Source organism: Xylona heveae (assembly GCF_001619985.1).
Source record: "Xylona heveae TC161 unplaced genomic scaffold L228scaffold_3, whole genome shotgun sequence".
Taxonomy (NCBI): domain Eukaryota; kingdom Fungi; phylum Ascomycota; class Xylonomycetes; order Xylonales; family Xylonaceae; genus Xylona; species Xylona heveae.
The window spans coordinates 2,598,555-2,618,474 of record NW_017264195.1 but is presented as its reverse complement, the minus strand read 5'-3'; the positions used below and the strand labels follow the sequence as shown (position 1 = coordinate 2,618,474).

General features: G+C 50.2%; 4 protein-coding genes across 4 annotated transcripts; 3 read left to right on the top strand and 1 right to left on the bottom strand.

Moving 5' to 3' along the window:
- Window positions 1–4,467: 4,467 nt before the first annotated feature.
- On the top strand, window positions 4,468–6,509 carry L228DRAFT_267086 (hypothetical protein; the record flags this gene model as incomplete). Its single annotated transcript, XM_018334948.1, has 2 exons — window positions 4,468–5,050; window positions 5,215–6,509. 2 exons carry the CDS (start codon window positions 4,468–4,470, stop codon window positions 6,507–6,509), a joined length of 1,878 nt encoding a protein of 625 aa, XP_018190335.1.
- A 1,106-nt stretch (window positions 6,510–7,615) lies between these two features.
- Window positions 7,616–10,979, top strand: L228DRAFT_219299 (hypothetical protein). The gene is made up of 2 exons (XM_018330209.1): window positions 7,616–8,493; window positions 8,559–10,979. Exons 1-2 carry the CDS (start codon window positions 7,824–7,826, stop codon window positions 10,730–10,732), a joined length of 2,844 nt encoding a protein of 947 aa, XP_018190334.1. The 5' UTR covers window positions 7,616–7,823; the 3' UTR covers window positions 10,733–10,979.
- Window positions 10,980–12,481: 1,502 nt separating this feature from the next.
- Window positions 12,482–15,745, top strand: L228DRAFT_209169 (Serine/threonine-protein kinase atg1; the record flags this gene model as incomplete). Its single annotated transcript, XM_018329799.1, has 3 exons — window positions 12,482–12,619; window positions 12,779–15,533; window positions 15,579–15,745. 3 exons carry the CDS (start codon window positions 12,482–12,484, stop codon window positions 15,743–15,745), a joined length of 3,060 nt encoding a protein of 1,019 aa, XP_018190333.1.
- Window positions 15,746–16,323: 578 nt separating this feature from the next.
- On the bottom strand, window positions 16,324–19,149 carry L228DRAFT_281818 (hypothetical protein). Its single transcript, XM_018335918.1, has 2 exons — window positions 18,226–19,149; window positions 16,324–18,152 (listed from the first exon to the last, which is right to left on the bottom strand). The coding sequence occupies exons 1-2, from the start codon at window positions 18,755–18,757 to the stop codon at window positions 16,639–16,641; spliced, it is 2,046 nt and encodes a 681-aa protein (XP_018190332.1). The 5' UTR covers window positions 18,758–19,149; the 3' UTR covers window positions 16,324–16,638.
- Between the last annotated feature and the right edge of the window lie 771 nt (window positions 19,150–19,920).

Sequence of the window (19,920 nt, the reverse complement as noted above, 5' to 3'; positions counted from 1 at the left end):
AAAAAAAAAAAAAAAAAAAAAAAAAAAAAAAAAAAAAAAAAAAAAAAAAAAAAAAAAAAGCGAACTGCCCCGCAGTGGTTTCAAGGAGCACTCAAGCTTCGAACAAGCTTTCTCCGAAGAGTATACTAGGTGAAGCTGCTACACGTTAGAATGTTTGATCGACAAGTTGACATTCGCAGTGATGATGCGATGCGTCTGATAATCAATGTACTTTATATCCAACGGTCCAGGGTCGACAAAGTCGATCTTCTCCAAACAGGTATGGAACAGGGATGATGCAGAATTCTTCTCGTTTTCCTGATTTAGTGGGTCGCCGATCGTTCAATATCGAATCCCTGAAGAAGGCACAGGGTCCTTTGTCGAAGGCCAGCATCTGAAACAGCCGCGTCTCTATATCCATGCGTGATTTGAAGAGTCCTCTGAAATCAATGCCGTTCCGTCTCTTTTCTTCGCTTTTCTTTTCTTTTTAATTTTCGGCCTGCTCTAAGATAAAAAGAGATAGAGATACATTATACATAAGACAAGGAAAGAAAATCATGATAAAGAAAATATCCACTTGGAGATATCGAGAGGTTCGATACAACTGACCGTCGTTCAAACCCTTGACTTTTACTGATATCTGCTGTCATGCCACCTCCCAACTTGGGCAAGGTGAGCCGAAACACACACAATTGGTTTCGAAACTTTTCCAGAACCGTGCTATCAAACGGGTCAGGCCCCGGAGCATCCTAAATAACCGCACACAAATTTTAGATAGCGCATTAATCAGTCCATCGAAGCTCTGATGGGTTTTTGATGGCATGACCTCGCCACCGATGATAGTCGGCTTTTCTCCCAAACGGGTCTCATTGAGATAAAACGTTCCGTGAACATTGCTCTTGGGCAAGGAGGGGAGCGAGAAGGGAACGGACGGAAGGGCGCACATACACTCTTCTTGGCGTCAGTCACGCCTCATTCGGTAAGTGGTTTATGCTATCTTTGGCATACCGTGTTGAGGAAGACCCTGAGGAAATAATATGGAGAAAATAAATATTCCACGTAGCCTGAACAATGTCTCACAAGGCAGCCCACATCCGAATAGCTAGACAAAAAGCGATAGACGTAAGCGTATGACACAAGAAGAGACACTGGTTGCACGTATTATGTTGACTTGACCGCATCCCGGGAAAAGTTAATGCCGAGGATCTATTTTTTCCATTGGCACAGCACAGCCCGTGAATGTGTGGGTGGCCGAATAATAATGAACACGAATACGGAAGTAGATGCAAGAGTTACGATATCCCAACTCAGCACGCGACCAGAGTGCTGGTACGTAGCAGCCCCAACGAATGCCAGGATGCAAGCCAGGAAGCCCAAAACCCGGCGTTGTGTATGTACTCAACTGTATCGATAAAGTCGATCATTTGCCGACAACTGCCCAAATCGAAGGTGAACCCACCAAGTCGCCTGCATCATGAATCTGAAGCTATGATTTTCCAGGCTATCCTTTTTCCTTTCTTTTTCTCTATTTTGTTTTTCTTTCCCCTCCCTCAGATAGCAGTCTGGGACCAACTTGGCGCGTCTGAAACGGGCTAAGAATCTTTGGACAATGCGGCACAATGCCCCGCGAACGACAGGCCTTGGTCGCCCTACATCTTCTCTGGCCGTGCCACCGAACAGCATGATCTACAGACTGAATACAAGATATTTCACGACGGATGAACGTCCGATACTTTTCCCTCCGCGATGTACGTAGCGGTTCCTGGTAGAACTGACGCTGCCACTGGGACTACCCCGCCACACATCCGTGTGCTTCTCTTACCGAGCACTTCCGCGGAAGACAATTGGGTGCAACTTGGCTTTTGGGAAAACGATCGACGAGAGCCTAGGACTAACTGGTATATTTATGCCCGGAGCAACTTAGAGCGGTGCCTTGCATCTGCCCGTCCACAACTCAACCGTACCTGCAGATAATAATAAGCACAGCGATCACAAAAGTGTGTAGGGGTCCTTTTTGGTCACAGCACGGCAGTACTCTAGTGCACCTCAAGTAGCGTCGGCCGTCTCAAAACTTTCTGAAATCCGTCCAACAATTGTCAGCTACCTAGATATGAAAGTGTATCTGTACTTATTCCCGTTCCTCTAATTTCGGGAAATCTGAAGTGACGTTATCTCTAGCCTATCAATACTGCTTGAAGATAGTTGATTCAAAATCGTCATAAGGCATCTTATGAAATCTCCACTTGGATTAGGTAGAGATGGTCGCAATGGGGTCACCAAGGGAAACAATATGACAAGCACGACAAGACCCTCTCTTTGCCGCCTTGAAGTCTCTGATAGGCAAGAACTTTCGCGATACGAGTGGAACCCATGTCCTTTGCCCCAAGACTTTACGAGACCTTTCGAACACCATCTACTCTGATACGGACTTACTGGAAAGAAACGCCAATCTAGCCGCTCTAGTGCATCAGCAACGCGTGAGGCCTAAGGCCACTTCTCTACCGATTTTGTTCGCCCAGTGCGGGTCGTCTAAGACATTTCTTCGTCGATCCGATCTGTCAAGCGAGGTCATACTGTATTCTAGGAAACTATCAGGCAGGGTATGGAGAGGCGACAGCACAGCCAGGTCGGGACTACGACGTCAAGTAATCAATCCAGCCCGCTATTGAAGCGATGGCCTTTAGCGACCCTTTGGCGGCCTCTGGGCCTCACCCATCACCCAGAAAATCGAATGCGGGCCAAAGCAGAGGATGCATAATTGTATCACCTTACGGTTAGACATGCGATGCACTGTGGCAATGCAGCCTGGACCTCGCGTCATGCCACCTGCAGTGCACAGCTGAGAAGGTAAGAGTCCGCAAATGGAAACCTGGATTCTCAGTCAGATGCGCATGTTCAGTGAGGGTGCCCTGCTGGGATGCTCCAATCTAAAACTTCGTTTATTCAAAAAGCAATGGATGGACAAGGTTTCTTAACTAATACCGTTGAGGTGGGCGGTCGAGCTCGCCCAACGCAGATGGGGGACCCTTGAGCCGTGTAGGTCTGAGTCCGACCAACCAACCACCGAGGTGATTCCCCGTCACTCGCGGCACATTAGCGTGGCTCACAAAAAACAACAAGCACACAACGCAGTACACTCACGGAGAAAATGCGAGAGAAAGAGCGAAGCTGTGCCCTCGGTGGGTAGGGTGACACCAAACTACTTGCAACCCTCATGGGCACAAACGCTGAGCATCGCGCCTATGAAGAGCAAATCCTCCATTGGCATCTCAGAACAATGTCTAGAGTGCAGCATTAAACAATCATTGACCCGCACTTATACGCACTATATGCAGAGAGGACCAATCCTAACTCAGCACTGGACAAGTGGGTTCAGGCGTTTATCACACGGTCATCACGTGGGCTGGCATACACCATCAGAATGGCAGGCACACACAATGCGGCCAGCTTCCCACTGTCGACCTGCCGGTCGTAATCTCCCGGCATCCCAATGCTTCAGCGTCTCACTGGTCCCCACAGCGGTAACCCATATACCCACGCTACGCCGGCGGCCAAGGCGATACCCCATGTGGCGTGGACCAGTGGCCATTGGCCACGGTTCGATCCCCTGCTTGGCGTGAATCCCTGGACCGCCCCGGCGGTAGTGTCGGACTGGGCACTTTTACTTCTGGCATCCGCCTTCACACTGACTGGCGTCCCACATGCTATCGAGACGGTTCGGTCTTGTGCGAGCTCGAGGGTGGATGACGAGGTGCGAGAGTGGTTCCCTCGCTCCCTAGGCCAGCCGGCCATCGTCCCGAGGGTCCCCCGCCCATATCTCTTCCGTGCCCTTATTTTTCCCGTTCCTGATCCTCCATCCTTTGAAAGCGTGCATAGCTTGAAATCTGTTACTTTATCCAGCTTTCTCGCCCTTCGTTCCATTTTCCTTTTTGTTCAGCTTATTCCCCTCGTTCCTCCCCTACTTTTTGTTCCATTTCATCAAAATTATTTTTTTTGTTTCATTTTGGAAACCTTTCGAATTGTGCTCATCAATAGCCTTTTCGAATCGATTTCCAGTCCCTCATTTGGTCCCCCTCGTACTTTTACCCTAATCAATTGCAATCCGTCATACATTTTTTCGATTTTCAGGCCGAATCTTTATTCTGTCTGTCTCGTATATTCTACCCTTCCCGAATATATCAGGCAGACCTTGGATTCATTGTTACTCTTTCCAGTCACTCTCTTCTGGATTTTCCTCTGTTCAGCTCTCTTCTGGACTGTCTCCTCTCTCGAACCAGGAATTTTAATAAATCGCGTATTCATCTTCACTTCCGCTTCGCCGTCCATCTTGGAAAAGGTTCTTCTATTACTGCATCGTTTCGAACCCTACCAATGTGAGCCTACCATGTCTATTGGCCGCCCCGCAACGCTTTGGCAGGCAAATGTTAAGGCAGTGACGCTGACAATGCTTATCCACGCAGCTCAGAATATTGGACGCCCGAAAAAACAATGGAGACAACACATTCTGTTTTCCCTCAGTTGATGGGACAATCGTCCTTCTTTTATTACAATCCCGATCCACACCCCGAACACAGACAGCACGGTCATTTCACGCCTCACCCGAATGCCCTCCCTCCCCAGGCTCATATTCAGTCTTTTCCACCTACCCTTTCGAGCCAGGAATCCCCCATGCCACTTCCGTCTAATGTGGCCTATGGCCACAGCCTTCAAACTCCAGTCGCGCCCAGATCCGGCATCCCTCAAATGACCCTCACTCCGATAGCATCGCCTCGCCCTGTCTACCAGAAACCGGCAATTCTTATTCAGGATTCGCCGCAGATACTTGCTCTAGATGCTGATTGTGCCGGATCCGATGTTTATTTCTTGCCATCAACGCCACCGCTGTCCACCTCGGGCAGCACTATGGGTAGCCCTCACTCATCCTGTGGATTTCTTCCCACTCCAATTGGATCGAGTGTTCACTGCTTTGAGCGATTCGAGGGCGTGAAAGAAGGATGCGAGGGCGAGGTCCATTCTGAAATCCTCGCTGGCGGGGATTGGACTCGATGTGGATCTCCACCACTCACTCCAGGTAAGTATTCACTATACAATCGAGTGGATTCATTTAATTTGTGCTTTGCAATGTTTCGCGCGTAATATTGTTTTCGTTTTTCCCGTCTCGTAGGGGAGCTATTTAGCGTGTGCTTTTGCCGGAGGTTAACGGTAACATCTCGTCTAACGTTCTCCTCTCTACAGTGTTCATTCACCCCCCTTCGGTTACCGCTAGCCAGTCTTCCGACCTCCTTTCTGCAAACGCCTGCCCTGCGCTCTCACCTTCGCCCTCTCCTCTACCACGCTCTGTTGTGTCTGATACAGAGGTTGATTTTTGCGACCCTCGCAATCTCACTGTCGCCTCGTCGGACATTACCCGTTCATCTCTCTCAGCGGTTGATTTCCCGTCTCTTCCCACCTTCAGCCCTGGCGACGACGACGAGTGCAAGCTACCTCCGGGGGGCGAGGCCCTCGGCTCAGAGCCCAACCCTCCGTCAATCGAGAACTGCGATTTCATGGGCCTCACCCTTGGCCAGCTCCCCAGCTTTGAGGACTTCTCGGATCTGGACTCAGAAACAGACTTTGTCAATCGCATAGTTAACTTTGGTCCTGTTGACAGCACTTACCCTGTCAATACCAAGCGACAGCGCATTGACGTCTTGCCCTTCGAGGAAGACAGCTTTTTGAGCGAAGACAGTTCCGAGGAATTCGAGGACAGAGATCACTTGGCTGTCCCTGGATACCTTTCGCCCCCTGAATCCGGCGATTTGATCAGCAATATTCCTGAATCCTCGGCCGTGATGAAGCCAAAAAAGCGAAGTCAATATCGCAGATCCAACAAGGTATCTTCTCCAGCTAGCGATTCGTCCGACTATGGCTCGGTTGTCGTCAAGAGGGAGCAAATGGGTACTTTGACTCGTGGAAATGGTGCGCAGTCCCAGGAAAAATCTAGTCAACAGCAGTCGGAAAATATCCAGGCGGGCGCGTCAGATGGAACTCCTGCTGCGGGTTCTCCCTCTGACTTGGCCACTCCTCCGGTCATGGGACCGGTCAACCGTCGCGGTCGCAAGCAGTCCTTGACAGATGACCCGTCCAAGACTTTCGTTTGCACACTCTGCTCTCGTCGTTTCCGTCGGCAGGAGCATCTGAAGCGCCACTATAGGTCTCTGCATACCCAGGACAAGCCCTTTGAATGTGGGGAGTGTGGCAAGAAGTTCTCACGCAGCGACAACCTCTCCCAGCATGCTCGCACTCATGGAAGTGGTGCTGTCGTTATGGGGGTCTTGGAAGATGGAGAAGTTCCCGCGGACACCAAAGAAGAGTCCTCTGATGAGGGGGACAGCGCCGCGTTGGGCGCAGTTCTCTTTGAAGCTGCTCAAGCTGCCGCAGCGAACGCAACGAGCAGCTCATCTAGCGCAACAAACTCAATCCGCGAAAGTTCGAGTCCGAACCCTGCAGAGAACAAGAACTCCCGCAAGAAGAGAAAGCGGGACGAATAGATGGCTGGACTTGATCCAAGCGTCGCTAAAAACACGTCGTCAGCTTGCGACTCTGCAGAAGGCACTGGAGGTGTCGCTGGCAGACTTGTTTACTCGTGCGACACAAGATACGAAGAGCTACGACAACCGGGATTTCTACAAATACAATATTTTAATATGTCGACAACATTGCTCGAACACTCTTTGGGGTTTTTCACATTTGCATGGAGAATGCCATTCACGCAATGGCTTTCCGAGGCGCAATCCTTTTGTCTGGGGGGAAAGGGTATTTTAATCACAAAAAGTTGTCCTTTACTTGGCTTTCTCTGTACTTTCTTTTTACTTGCGGTCCTCCGATGGTTTTGGGCGCGGACTGCTTGTTCCACACAGGGCAGAGGTCTACAAGAAACGTTCAATTGTTTCTCCAAAACTATGTCTCGTTCGCCCCCACACTAACTTGGGTAGACCTTGTTACATATCGACATTTCTTTTGTATCTTCTGGTTCGCGCGCTCGGCAGAAGAGCCGCGCAGCCATGCTTTTATCTTCTTCTCATTCGCTGTATCTCTATTTGCATAGCCTTTTGTCCTTGAATGGTTTGTGCTGGACACGCCATAGGATCTTAGCTCTGATTAATACATGAATATTCTATCTCACAAGCAATCAATTGCAAAGGCCAGAAATTGTAAAGGCCAGAAAGAATCTTTGCTATAATTTTCCAACTACTAACTTTTAATGCCACAGCAAGAGTGATCAATTGGGTACCAGCATGTGTATAAATAGGAAATAATATGAACGATTCTACCAGAACTGAGCGAGCAGAAGCAAACACAATGGAAGAGAAATTGTTCAAACTGTCCCTCAAAGAACAGTTGCTGCCATCTAACCTGTGGAATACGAGGATTCAAAAGCCGAAGGCTCCAAATCACTTAAAGTAAATATCTCTTGGACAGAATAGTAATAGCGCTCGAGGAGCCGCTTAAATTAGCTGCGGTTGAGACCGACGGTTACAGTACAAGGATACTAGTGTCGCTGGCAGGAATTACGTAGGCGCATTCGTACCACTACTAACACTCCCGCAAGCAGAAGCTCGACACGGTGGAAAATGTGGTCCCTCACATGCACATACAACGCTTTGGTTGGACTCGGCGCGAGTAATGCGCCAGATAAACCCCATTGCTTCTTTTAATACCTCAACATCTTTCCTATCACAGCATCATCGCCCTTCAATTATTTCACTAGCATAGTCTACAGTCACTGGGGTTGCATTGACTGTTCTTGGCTCAGTGCCCGATTCGATGTCGAGGGATAACCATGATCTAGACATTCTTTTCCTATGAGCACATCGTTTGCCCCAGTCAATATGCGAATAGCTCATGACTTTGAATTGAGTCCTGTCTCAGCCTCCTCGTCCAACCCTGAAGGGGCAAATGCAGAACGCCTACGGTCTCGATCAAGATCTCGACAGCCATACCACCGACAGCAAGCCGAACCTCATACCAAATCCTATCTCGAGGCCCAAGGAAACTACGGTCCGAGAGATGACCGAAGCCTGAGCCGACGACGCAACGAAGGCGCTGCCGCCGATACTAACAATGGAGAAGGGAGCTCAGGCTCCAAGAGCGTGGATACTTTGAGCGACAGTGGAACGGAGGCTGACGATGAAAGTGCTACTTTTCTGAAAAGCCTTCCTGCCCCACCGTCGCGACCCCATAAAGGGTTGCGCGACACGCGGGGCACTTGTACATCCAGCCCATTCCTTACGCCGTCGCAACTGGATGAGGACGATAATCAGTTTTCTTTACATGCGGGCGAGGCTTCAGCATGGCTCTCTCAAACCCAGCCTTTTGAAGACCAAGAGGCGCGGAAGGCAGAGCAAAGATACAGAAGACGTCGAAGAGCAGAATTGATAAGAAGAACATCGGAATTTCTCATAGTTGGAATTGTAGGGTTAATTACAACATGTGGTGGCGGAGTGCGGCAAGCCGCAAAACTATGGCATCGTGGTACGTGCCTTGATAATCTGTCTATATTCTTGTTTTACTGATTATTTCTCGTTCGAACTCAGCAGAACTATACACCCATGCCTGTATCATTATATTTTTATTCATGATATATCCTATCAGACTTCTTCGTTTCGCTCGCAAAGCACCGAGCTCACCGGGGCCTGGGAGAAAACAGCGCTTTCGAGTTCCATCATCTTTCGACCCTGCGCCGCTTATATACCCAGTTTTAATCCCTGAATTGGTTGCATTGTCGCTGCTTCCAAACAATAAGAAGTTCCTACTTCCTAATCTCATCCTCGGAATTGCTGCGCTGCCTCACAGAGTCATTCCTGAAGTCGGGACTCCTTTGGGTTTAAGCTTTACTCATTGGTTTCTGTCAATCGCACCACTCATCACCTCTGAGTACACTGCTCTGCCATCGAAGCTGTTTCCGCCAATGCCCTACTTTCTGAAATCGCCGCCTCCGGAAGGATTGTCCCCAGGAATCCTAATATGTCTTTACCCTCTGCATCAGACCTTGTTGTCTCCACTGCAGTATCTGACGACAACCAGCCTGCTTCCAGCAGAGATCCAACTTCTGTCAATTGCCTTGATAAACCTTTTACTTCACTCCTCGTCTCCTCAAGCTGTCATATTACAAGCTGCTCTTTGGGGTGGAGGCCTGGGTACATTCATACTTTGTCGGCACGTCATTCAATGGGGAGTAGCCCTGGCAAAGATTCCCAAATGGAGGTTTCGGCGTGCAGCCAACGTTGTTAAAGCGAAAAACTTGTTTTTGCAAGCTTTGGACCACGCAAGAGGGCAGAGGATTGGCGGCTTCAAGCCGTTTGAGGGAAGAGTAGACAGCGGGGATAGCGATGCCGATGAGGATGGAGCGCCTGGGACTCATGTAGGAAGGGGTAATCGGAGTCTCCATCTGAAGGTGCCCAATACGGTTGAGCTTCGCAGCTTGGAAGAAAACAGCGGCCAAACAATGTCCGCTAGAGATCCGTCAAAGAGCTTTGATATGTTAGGAGGAGATGCTTCTCAGCCCGTCCAGTCCGTTATTTCTCACAGGAGGTACACGCTTCCATCAATTGACGGCTCTGTCCTTCCGAGGTCTTCCAAGTTCACTTCAGGCGGGCGTCATAGGCGCCACATCTCCTCCACCTTCCGACCATACTTGGATCTAACTGCATCTCAAGCGAAGAATCGCAAGCTTCTCTACGCAGCGTATGTGTATTGTTCCATTCTCTTTATCCTGGTTCTGGGCATCAGAACTTATACTGCCAAGTGGGCTTTCAATGGCGATGAGCCCGTTGGCTGGGCTATTGGGTACTTATTGGGTAATATTCAGCCGTTCAGAATGGCAGTGGTTGGCGCGAACATGGAGAATTGGATTCAATTGCCACCAAGGCGCGATCGTGATGACACACCTTCCGTTGGTCGTGGCTGGGTCGATCAAGTACGGTTCTGCAACTTGGGCGAGGCTAATACGAGGCTTGCAATTTGCGGATATTGGCTTGGCATCTTCACTATCGGGATGTTGATTGTTCTACGCCTCAGCTCTGTCGTGGAGGTGGACACTCGTCGTAAAGTCTTCCATGGCATGATGGTGGCAATGTTTCTGCCTGCGACGTATATCGATCCAGCCTTTGCTGGTCTTGCTCTCACATTAGCCCTCTCGCTATTCATTCTCCTCGACCTTTTCCGGGCGTCACAATTACCGCCCCTTTCTAAACCGCTGGCCGCCTTTCTTACACCTTATGTCGACGGTCGAGATCTTCGTGGCCCTGTCGTCGTCTCGCACATGTTTCTCCTAATTGGATGTGCGATTCCTCTCTGGCTATGTTTAGCTGACGCATCTCGCGCTGGACCATCGAATTGGGACGGTTGGGAAGTCACTTCAAGAGATGTTAGTATGATCAGTGGTGTTGTGTGCGTAGGTATGGGGGATGCTGCGGCATCGTTGATCGGTCGACGTTACGGCCGTCGCAAATGGCCCTGGACTGGTGGCAAGAGTCTAGAGGGCAGCGTTGCATTTGCGCTGGCCGTTGCCAGTGGATTAGTTTTTGCTAGGTTCTGGTTGGTATTGGGCGGATGGCCTGGCGGCAGTGATGATCATTGGGTCACTTCAGTTATCAAGTCAGTCATTGCCGGAGCAGGCGCAAGCTTTACTGAAGCGGTGCTGACAGGGGCAAATGATAATGTCGTTGTGCCTGTGATATTGTGGCTCCTGGTTCGGGGACTCGGAATATGAAATGTAAAGATTGCATTGGATGGAGTAAAAGTTAGACAAATAATCCACTTGATTTAATTTCATTTCGATTGTATTTTTATTATGGACCCCGCGCTCAATTGCGGCACCCGTCAATAAGTCAGGGAGATGTTTTCTGGAGAGGGTATTTCATGCCATATCGCCATCCCAGGCGCATTCGCCTGCTCGAATATATATATGTGTACATCCTATAATGGTGCAGCCACAGAAAGACAGAGTTTATTCAGACAGAAAAATCTCGCAAGCATGTGAAGAGAGGAATTAAGCGGTATCCGGATACCTTCTTTAGAAGGATTCTTCCTCCCGTCATCAGAGATCATAATGTGTTTCAACTCAGGGGTGCGTCATCTTCTATATATCTGACGCCATCGGCAGCTCTTTGGGTTCCCGTATTTATCAGCTGGACGCCTCGGACGCTGTTATGGAGTTGTGTTAGGGAGGACCATAAAGACCGCATCTGTCACGATAAGAATCGCCCAAAATGGAGTAGCAGGGCTGATACTGAGAGACGCTTTGTCCCAACGAGGGTTGGGATGATCCGGACCGAGACCATCCATCTGACTCTTTTTCCCCATGGCTCCTCCATGTCCATGTCAGGAAAAGGGAAAAAAGGACACCAACCAGCCAGCCAGCCAGCAGCCAGCAGCCAGCCAAGCCAGGCAGACGGACCATCAACTCTCTCTCTCTCTCTCTCCTCTCCCATACACACACCCACCCACCCACCCACCCCAGTCACGGCTTGCTCTTCCCGACCGGACTCTAACTGCGCCTGTACTCCGTACTCCAGGGTACTCCAGGTAGTCCGTTGCACGGCACTGACTATAATTCCCATCTACGGATAGCCTGCGACGATCCCAGGGTACTCTTCCAGTACGGTACGTTACCTCTCGGGCGGCTAACAGGCCTCTCCCCCCTCCCCCCTCCCCCCCCTGCTAGGCCCGTTATACGCTGCATGGCACTGTGCAGTCCCAGAGTACCTCCCACCGCTACGCAAGACCTCACACTACACTCTTACGCTAACTACTGCTGCTCCTACAGCTGTTATTGACTGCTTGTTGCTCTTCTCTGCTACGAGTACGACCGCACACCTTCTTCCTCTTATCCAACTGGCTGTCACTGTCATCCCCCCCTTCCTCCTTATCTTTTCCACTTTACTATCATCTTCGTGCATCTCCCTTTATTGAGGATCTCCCATCATCGCCCCCCGTTTCATGTCCATCGTCTTGCCATCGATAGGGCACCCATGACCCCATCTGGGTATTCCGATCAGATTCGGACCATGACCCTTGGTAGCCTGCTTCCGTAGCCTGCAGAAAGAGGGTTTCGAGATCGATCGTACTCAACCACCATCCACCGCCAGCCGTCAGGAGTACTGCCTAGACACCTGTCCCACACTGACGTGACTTTGGCTTGACCCTCGACCGTTATACATACTTTGATCAACTTCTTGAGTTCACCTCAATTATCGCCGCCCTATCTTCTCACATCTATTTCGCCTTTATATATACATATACACACACACACATATATATATACCTACAACTAGAAGACCGTCCGACTACTACGTCCTTTCTGCGTGTCGCTCCTTGTGATTTGGAAGCACGGTCGATGTTTAACCGTCTCAGCTCTCAAAACGATTCATCCGCACGTGAATGGGAGCTGGTGGCCACTTGATCAAGGAGATTTGTCTGCTTCGACCCACGCGGACGTGGAGGAGATTGTACTGGCACGATGGCATCACAACATCCATCGGCAACGCCGAGGCGATTGCCGGACTCTTCGCAAGCGGAAGTGACAATCGGCCAGTTTAAACGACTCGAAGAAATCGGACGGGGTAGCTTTGCTACTGTCTATAAGGGGCTACATGTGGTATGTCATCGCTCCCCGATATCATGTCCTCTCTTTGGGCCTATGTTCAGCTAGTAGAAGGGCTACCCGATAATCTTCCTCCCTCATCTTGCCGTAATTCCTCTTTTAATTGAAAGACTCTTCTTGAATCGTATAGGCTGACATGTTTGGGACGTATAGAAGAAAGGAGCCCTTGTTGCCATCAAGTCGGTCCACCTCCAAAAGCTCAACAAGAAGCTCAAGGACAACCTCTATTCCGAAATACACATCTTGAAGGGCTTGCATCATCCACACATTGTCGCCCTTATCGATTGCCAAGAATCATCGGCTCACATTCATCTCGTCATGGAGTTTTGCCAGCTCGGAGATTTGTCCTATTTTATCAAGAAACGAGATAAGCTTTCAGGGCATGCTGCAACCGCGGAGATGATCAAGAAATATCCTAACCCCCCCGGTGGTGGCTTGAACGAGGTGGTGGTCCGGCATTTTCTCAAGCAGCTCGCGAGCGCGCTGGAGTTCCTGCGGGCGCGAAACTTTATTCATCGCGATGTCAAGCCACAGAACCTTCTTCTAAATCCATCGCCGTTGTGGTTTGCCCGAGCCCAGCCAGAGGTAATGCCTCTAGCTGCAAGCGAAAACTCCTTGGTCCCAATCGTGGGCGTGGAGTCGCTCCCGATGTTGAAGATTGCAGACTTTGGCTTCGCACGGTCTCTTCCTTCCACCTCTCTCGCCGAGACTCTTTGTGGGTCTCCGCTGTATATGGCACCGGAGATTCTACGCTATGAAAAGTATGATGCAAAGGCAGACTTGTGGTCCGTTGGTACCGTGCTCTATGAGATGGTGGTTGGGAAGCCGCCTTTTAGAGCATCAAATCACGTGGAGCTTCTTCGCAAGATCGAGAGGGGTGAAGACCGGATCAAGTTTCCAGAAGATACTCTTTTGAGTGATGGTATGAAGAGATTGATCCGGTCGCTTTTGAAACGAAACCCCGTCGAGCGATTGGGCTTCAAAGACTTTTTTGATAATGCAGTCGTCAGAGACGATATTCCAGGTCTGGTTGGGGAAGACCGGCCTCGACTCTTGCCGAAGCGGCCCTCTGAAGGAGAGCCGGGACAAGTTTCGGAAGCACACTTGCAGAGTAAAACAAGTGCTTCTCGAGAACAACGACCACTACTACAGCCTGGGCTGCCACAGGAGCAGCCTGAAGCTCCCATTTCATCATCGCCAGGAAATCGGGCGCTTCAAATACGACAACAGGCATCCCGTACAAGCTCGCAGCCCATGATAACCCGGCGTCTTTCGGGCACACCTCCTCGTACTGGAAATGCAATGCGTCCTGGTGAGCTGCTGCAAGGAGCACAACCGGACCGGACGGCTCGGGGTTCCCTGGGCGAAGCACAGCGACCGCACCTCACTTCTCATGCTACTGCTCCTGCTCGACAAGACTTGTATCCGGATCGTGTCAACCCCGGCGCCGCTGAGGTGATGCAGCGAAAACCAAGTCGGGCTAGCGCGTCTCCCAGCGCATCACTATTGAATGAACAACTCCAGGATCGCGAACGTAAACGTCGTGATGATCAGGCTCTGCGAGAGGAACGGGAGCGAGCCGCTCAGGATGTTGCATTTGAGAGAGATTATGTCGTTGTGGAGAAGCGTGCCGTTGAAGTCAATGCTTTCGCAGACGAGCTGGCCGCGAGTCCGCAGTTGCGAGGCAATATGCGCGACCGTCAATCATCCTCCCCAAATGGACCAATTGTGCGCCGAGCAACAGTTCAGGGAGCTCCAAGCTCAGCTCCCAGTGTACAACCAAGCCAGTCTAGAGCAATGCAGATTGCCTCTGGCAAACCCCGTCCGGATCCGACGCACCATCGAAAAAGCTCCTACGATAGAAGATACGGCTCGAGCCCCTCTTCTGCAACATCTGCGATTTCCAAAGCGCTCAACATGGCTAATTTCCGGCTTTTTGGGATGGGATTCTCCCCTCCCGTCGGCAAGGGGCCATCTCCGCCGCAAGTGTATGGCGCGTTTCCTGCATATCCAACCGGCCAAAGCAGCCTAATCATGGTTGGTGAAAGCCCGAGACCTTCAGATGAAGATTCAAAAGCAATCCATGTTGTCGAAGAATCAGCTACGCGTAGCGATGTGGTATATGGTTTTGCAGAAGTGAAATACAAACAGCTTATACCATTGGCCCCTTCGGCTGAACACGGCCTAGGCCTACGTCAGGCCGGCCTTTCTGAACGAGACGGAGCTGTTGCATATGCAGGCGAAGACGAAGGTCTGACCGTTGATGCCATTGTGACCCTTTCTGAAGAGGCTCTTGTGCTCTATGTAAAGGCGCTCTCTCTCCTCGCGAATTGCATGGACATTGCAGGGACTTGGTGGTCTCGCAAAAATCGAGGAGAGGTAATCTTTGATCAGACCACTGGAAGAGCCGAGGGTACCTCTGCCACTAGTTTGGCTGCAGGAGCCCGCATCAACAACGTGGTGCAGTGGGTTCGGAACCGCTTTAATGAAGTTCTTGAGAAGGCCGAGTTTGTGCGGCTCAAGCTTGTTGAAGCGCAGAGACGGCTACCGCTTGATCACCCCAGCCATCCTAACAACCATCCATCTGCTTCTACTTCGACGACCGGGATGGGCACCTCGGCCGACAATGTGGTTGTCAGCTCAGGTGTCACTGCTGAGAAGTTGATGTATGATAGAGCACTAGAGATGAGCCGGGCGGCCGCCGTCAACGAACTCGTAAGCGAAGATCTTCCCGGCTGCGAAATTGCCTATGTCACTGCCATCAGGATGCTGGAAGCCATTATCGAGAGCGACATGGATCCTCTTTCGAAAAAGGGCAGCAGCACCGATAGAGATAAGAGAGATTCACGAGCAGACGCTGGAACCGCCCACGGTATGGAGGCCGAGGACCGGCAGGTTGTGGAAAAGCGTAAGTTCTCCTATGAGGACTGAGTATCATTAGAAGAACTTTGAGCTAACTCAAATTATCCAGTTGTCATCAGCATTCGCGGCCGCTTGGGGGCCTTGAGAAAGAAAATGGCCGTTTTATCCAAACGAAACTCTATTGCTCAAGCACCACCGATCAAGTCACGAGGGAGCACAACTCCAACACCTGTAATTGCCACGACTCCTCCAAAGTAGATTTGCTGGAGATCATCTTTTCTCTCTTTTGCCGTGTTTGAATTTGTTCTGACTCTTCTTACATTCGCATCAGTTTTGGACAGTCATGGGGCGGCGTTTATCCTTTTCCTTTTTCCTCTTGTTTCTTTCATATCACCTCGCTGTGGTCATTCATCTTCTGAATCCTATCTCATTGTCGATGGCGTTTTTGTTTCTCTTCAATTGGCCCCAAGTTTGGTCATTGCTACGATTATATGCTCTTCCATCCTCGCCTACCTTTTTCTTGCTGCTATTGGCTGGTTTTTTGATGATTTTTCTCCTCTTATCTTTATACTATCCCGATCTACATCTTTACCGGCGCCAGACTTCTAGACCCAGATGTCAATTGATACCCGTCATGATGGGTGACTAAGGGGCATTGGCGAAGTGTGGAGCATAAAGATGGAAAGGCGAAATTGTGTGTGTGCGGCGTATGTTTAAAGTCTCATCCCTCTGAAAACAAAGGTGAATGGGAAAATTAGAATCTGGAAATGCGGGGTGTCCTTGATCGGGGTGTGTCTTGTTCTTCTAGGGGAGCGCGGGTCGGCGTCTAGTCACTATTTTTTTTTTTTTTTTTTTTACTCAATTGGATGCGGGTCACACAATGGGGGGGATACCTATTTCTTTTTTTTTATATGCTTTTCCTGCTTTTGATATTGATTGTATTATGCCAATTGAATCAATCATATGTCCTTTATTAATTCTTTTTGCTGTAGTCATTCTAAGCATTGCGTGTCCTTATAGAAAAGTATATGACGAACCCAGAAAGTCACAGGCGATAGATGACCCAAACTGGTCTAAAATAATAGATGCAGCCAACCGCCGTAAATATAATACATGAACCCGATACAGACTGACGATAAATGCACCCAACGTCAAAGCTTCATGCCCTCCCGTGGCCAGACGACATCCCGCGGATGCGCAATTTCCAACCTCTTTCTCAAGAGCGGGTTCCTCTTTACTTTGGCAGTGCCAAACTCATCTCTTTCTTGGTCGTCATCTCCCCATCCCGACAATGATGACGACGTCGTGGTGCGCGTCACGGCATGACTGATTTCTCCATACTTGACCCTTTTCTTGCCCAAGAGACTCAGCAGCTGCGTCATGTTTGCGTTGGAATGCGAGGGCTTTGTGCGCAGGATAGGCGCGTTGAATGCCTTGGCCGTCTCGATCGGACTCAGCGTCACGTGGCGCCCAATATGCCAGAAGCCGTTGAATGTCGGGAGGACGGACAGGATGCCGAGACTCATCACGACAAGTGCGCCCGCGAGGTATTTGAAGTGGGATACGTACACGGTGTGGTTGCTCGCTTGGACTGCTGAGGGGGTTTGATGAGTGTGGAATGATGATCGTTTAGAGGCTGACGAAGAGGTGGGCGATGATGATGATGATGATGATGATGATGATGGAGAGTCTATATAGACAGTTGGGTCCGAGAGTGGAGCAGTGGCCAGCGCAGAGCGGAACATAATCTCGTTCAATGCGTCCAAAATGTCGTCTGTCGGATCATGCCATGCAAACTGGCAGTTCATGTAAAAGTTGGGATCAATGATATATCTGCTTGCAAACGTGTTGAAGCCCACGAGCTGATACATGCCCGCGGCGCCGACGAACATGAGGCCCGTGTTTGTGTAGAACATGTCTGTGCCTGCGAGGGCGAAGCCGCCGAGCGTGACGTTCTCGTTGGGGAGGTATGTGGGTGCGACGTCGGGCGTGGAGTTGCCCTTGGAGACGACGTTGAGGTGTGGTGTAGGGTTGGTGAAGGTCGATACGGTGCGCTGGTCGAGTTGGAGCGGGTATTCGACGATTGCTTCGGACAGGACGCATTTCCGGGTGATGAAGTCCCCGGCGCAGTCGGTCGTGTGGGAGTATCCGACTGAGAGGATGAGTTGTTCGGGCGTTGCGGTTGTCGGGTCGCTCGTGACGGCGTAGTTGCCGCCGCTCCATTCGAGGCTGACGTTGAAGACGGGACTCGGGTCGTATGTTTGGTGCTGAAGCATGTACATGGCGGTGTAATTGACGTGGGATGTCGCAGGAGGGTCGCAGTCAATGGCGAAGCCGGCGCCCTGTACGGTGGTCGAGCATGTCCCGTTGCATCCGGCGTCGACTGTGATGGGTTTGCGCTGCGAGTAGTCTTGCAGGATCTGCGCAAACGGAGCGTTCAAGACTGCGGGGTAATTAACACGTCCGAGCATCATGGATGTGTAGCCCGTGGGGAGTTGTTGCGCAATGGGAAGGTCTAGTGTAACGGATTGAGAGAATTGGCTTGTCCCGACGGTCGAGGCTCGCTGCAGAAGTGGACCGTCGATGACGGCCACGGACACAAGGATAGTTGCGAGGGCGATGATGTTGAAGTGCCGGCCGGCGCATATACATGCCCAGAGCGTTTCTATGAAAGGCGATAGTGAGAAACTTGATATGATCTGGGAGGAGAAGATCGTTGACTATGACAATATACATACCGAATTTCCATATTCTGTGCAGATCCCCGACAGTCCCACCTCGCAATGCCTTGTACCACCAGGAAATTGTGAGCCCCTGGGACAAGGCACATGTCAGTGCGACGTTGGCAGCGGCGGACGCAATGGCTAGAATGACAGGAGGTTGTACCCTCCAGCTCTCCACCGGCTGGCCATTAGATATGACCAGAATCGAAGTGCTCAAAGCCATACAGCCAAGAGAGATGGCAAGACAGACAAACGCCAGCCACGGAACATGCTCAAGCGTGCCGGGGACCCAGCGGGCTTCGTCTCGCGGGTCGACCACGTGTCCGTCCACGAGGTCTCCAGTGAGATGTTCAGCTCCAGCATGATAGGTACCCGGATCCAAAGTAGTACTGGTTGAAGCCTTGCTCGGCGTCCTGGTGGTGAAGCCGTCTTCTGAGTCCGTCTGCTTTTGGTATTCCGAGACGTGAGGGTAAAAGCCTTTTGTTCCGGCCTGGTTTCGCCGCTTCTCCTCGCCCGCGGAGAATAACTCGAAAGCCCCAGGATCCATCTTGATAGTGGACCTTACCTTTTCCAGAGATCCCTGAAAGAAATTGATGCGAGAAGACAAAATGGGGTATCATAAGACGGAAATAGAACGTGAAATAAAAACAGACAGACACAAATACTTTAAGAGAAGAGATCTTGAAGCTCAATTCCTGATGAAAATGCAGATAGGAAAAAGAAATGCGTAAACAGGACTGGAATCATTGGCAAAGCATCCATCTATAAAGCTGATATAAAGAACGGAAGAATGGAAGTCCAGTATGAAAATGCGACAGCTTCAAATCGACAACATGCGGTCCCAACCCAGGAGAGGAACAGCGTCGAAGTCAAGAAAGTCCATGCGATTGAACAATGTGCAATACTAAGAAGTCCTCATGACGAAGTTGAGACTTTGCGAAGACACGCTTTTGACAACAAAAACGTCCCGCGGGAGTGTCAAATGCGGATCGCATAAAAAGCTTCCGGGAAGATCTTTTACTGCCGCCGAGACGAAACATGCCACTATAGGGAATACGAGTGGCACTACCGGTAGCTATAGCGAAGACTATCCCTACAGAGGCGACAACTGCGGATCCAGGAGCCGCAGGGTCCAGCCTAATCCAGTTAAACGTCCCAGTTGAAACAAGCGAGCGCCTGACGGCCGCCGACAGTGGATCCACTGTGATCACTCAATGATGACTTGATCAAATCATCTGTCAGGCTGTCAAAGATATTTGAGCCAAAATCTCGCCTAGAATGGCTATTTTGTTATGACGTATTCGAGATTTCCAAGTATCCACCTGTGTGAGGTTCTCTCTTAAATCTGAACAGAGAATAGATGACAATTTAAGAACGTGTCATTATATAGAAATCAGCCCTGCCTTCTTGAATAGGAAGCTGCCAAACATTTGATTGAGCCCCCTTATCGTCGGCACGAGTATTCTTATCACCGTCATTGATGATGTCCTCACAAGGGCGTGGGCCGGAAAGGGTATCCGAGCGCTTCAACTTCATGTAATGAATATGGGCATGTCAAGACCCCCTGCCCGCGCGCCCTTTGGTGTAGACGTTCGACGAAGTTTTGAATAATTGCCTGATTCGGTGAGCCTCGAATCTAATTTGACAAGGGTTATTATACCTAAAATTTATAACGGAGACGATAACACTTTATTGCTGCTTTCTAAATCT

Excerpts from the sequence above, each read along its gene's own strand:
- L228DRAFT_219299 (XM_018330209.1), top strand. The coding sequence starts at position 7,824 with ATGAGCACATCGTTTGCCCCAGTCAATATGCGAATAGCTCATGACTTT. Across the intron at positions 8,494-8,558 it reads CGCAAAACTATGGCATCGTG|AACTATACACCCATGCCTGT; the intron begins GTACGTGCCTTG and ends CGAACTCAGCAG.
- L228DRAFT_281818 (XM_018335918.1), bottom strand. The coding sequence starts at position 18,757 with ATGGATCCTGGGGCTTTCGAGTTATTCTCCGCGGGCGAGGAGAAGCGG. Across the intron at positions 18,153-18,225 it reads GCACAGAATATGGAAATTCG|AAACGCTCTGGGCATGTATA; the intron begins GTATGTATATTG and ends CGCCTTTCATAG.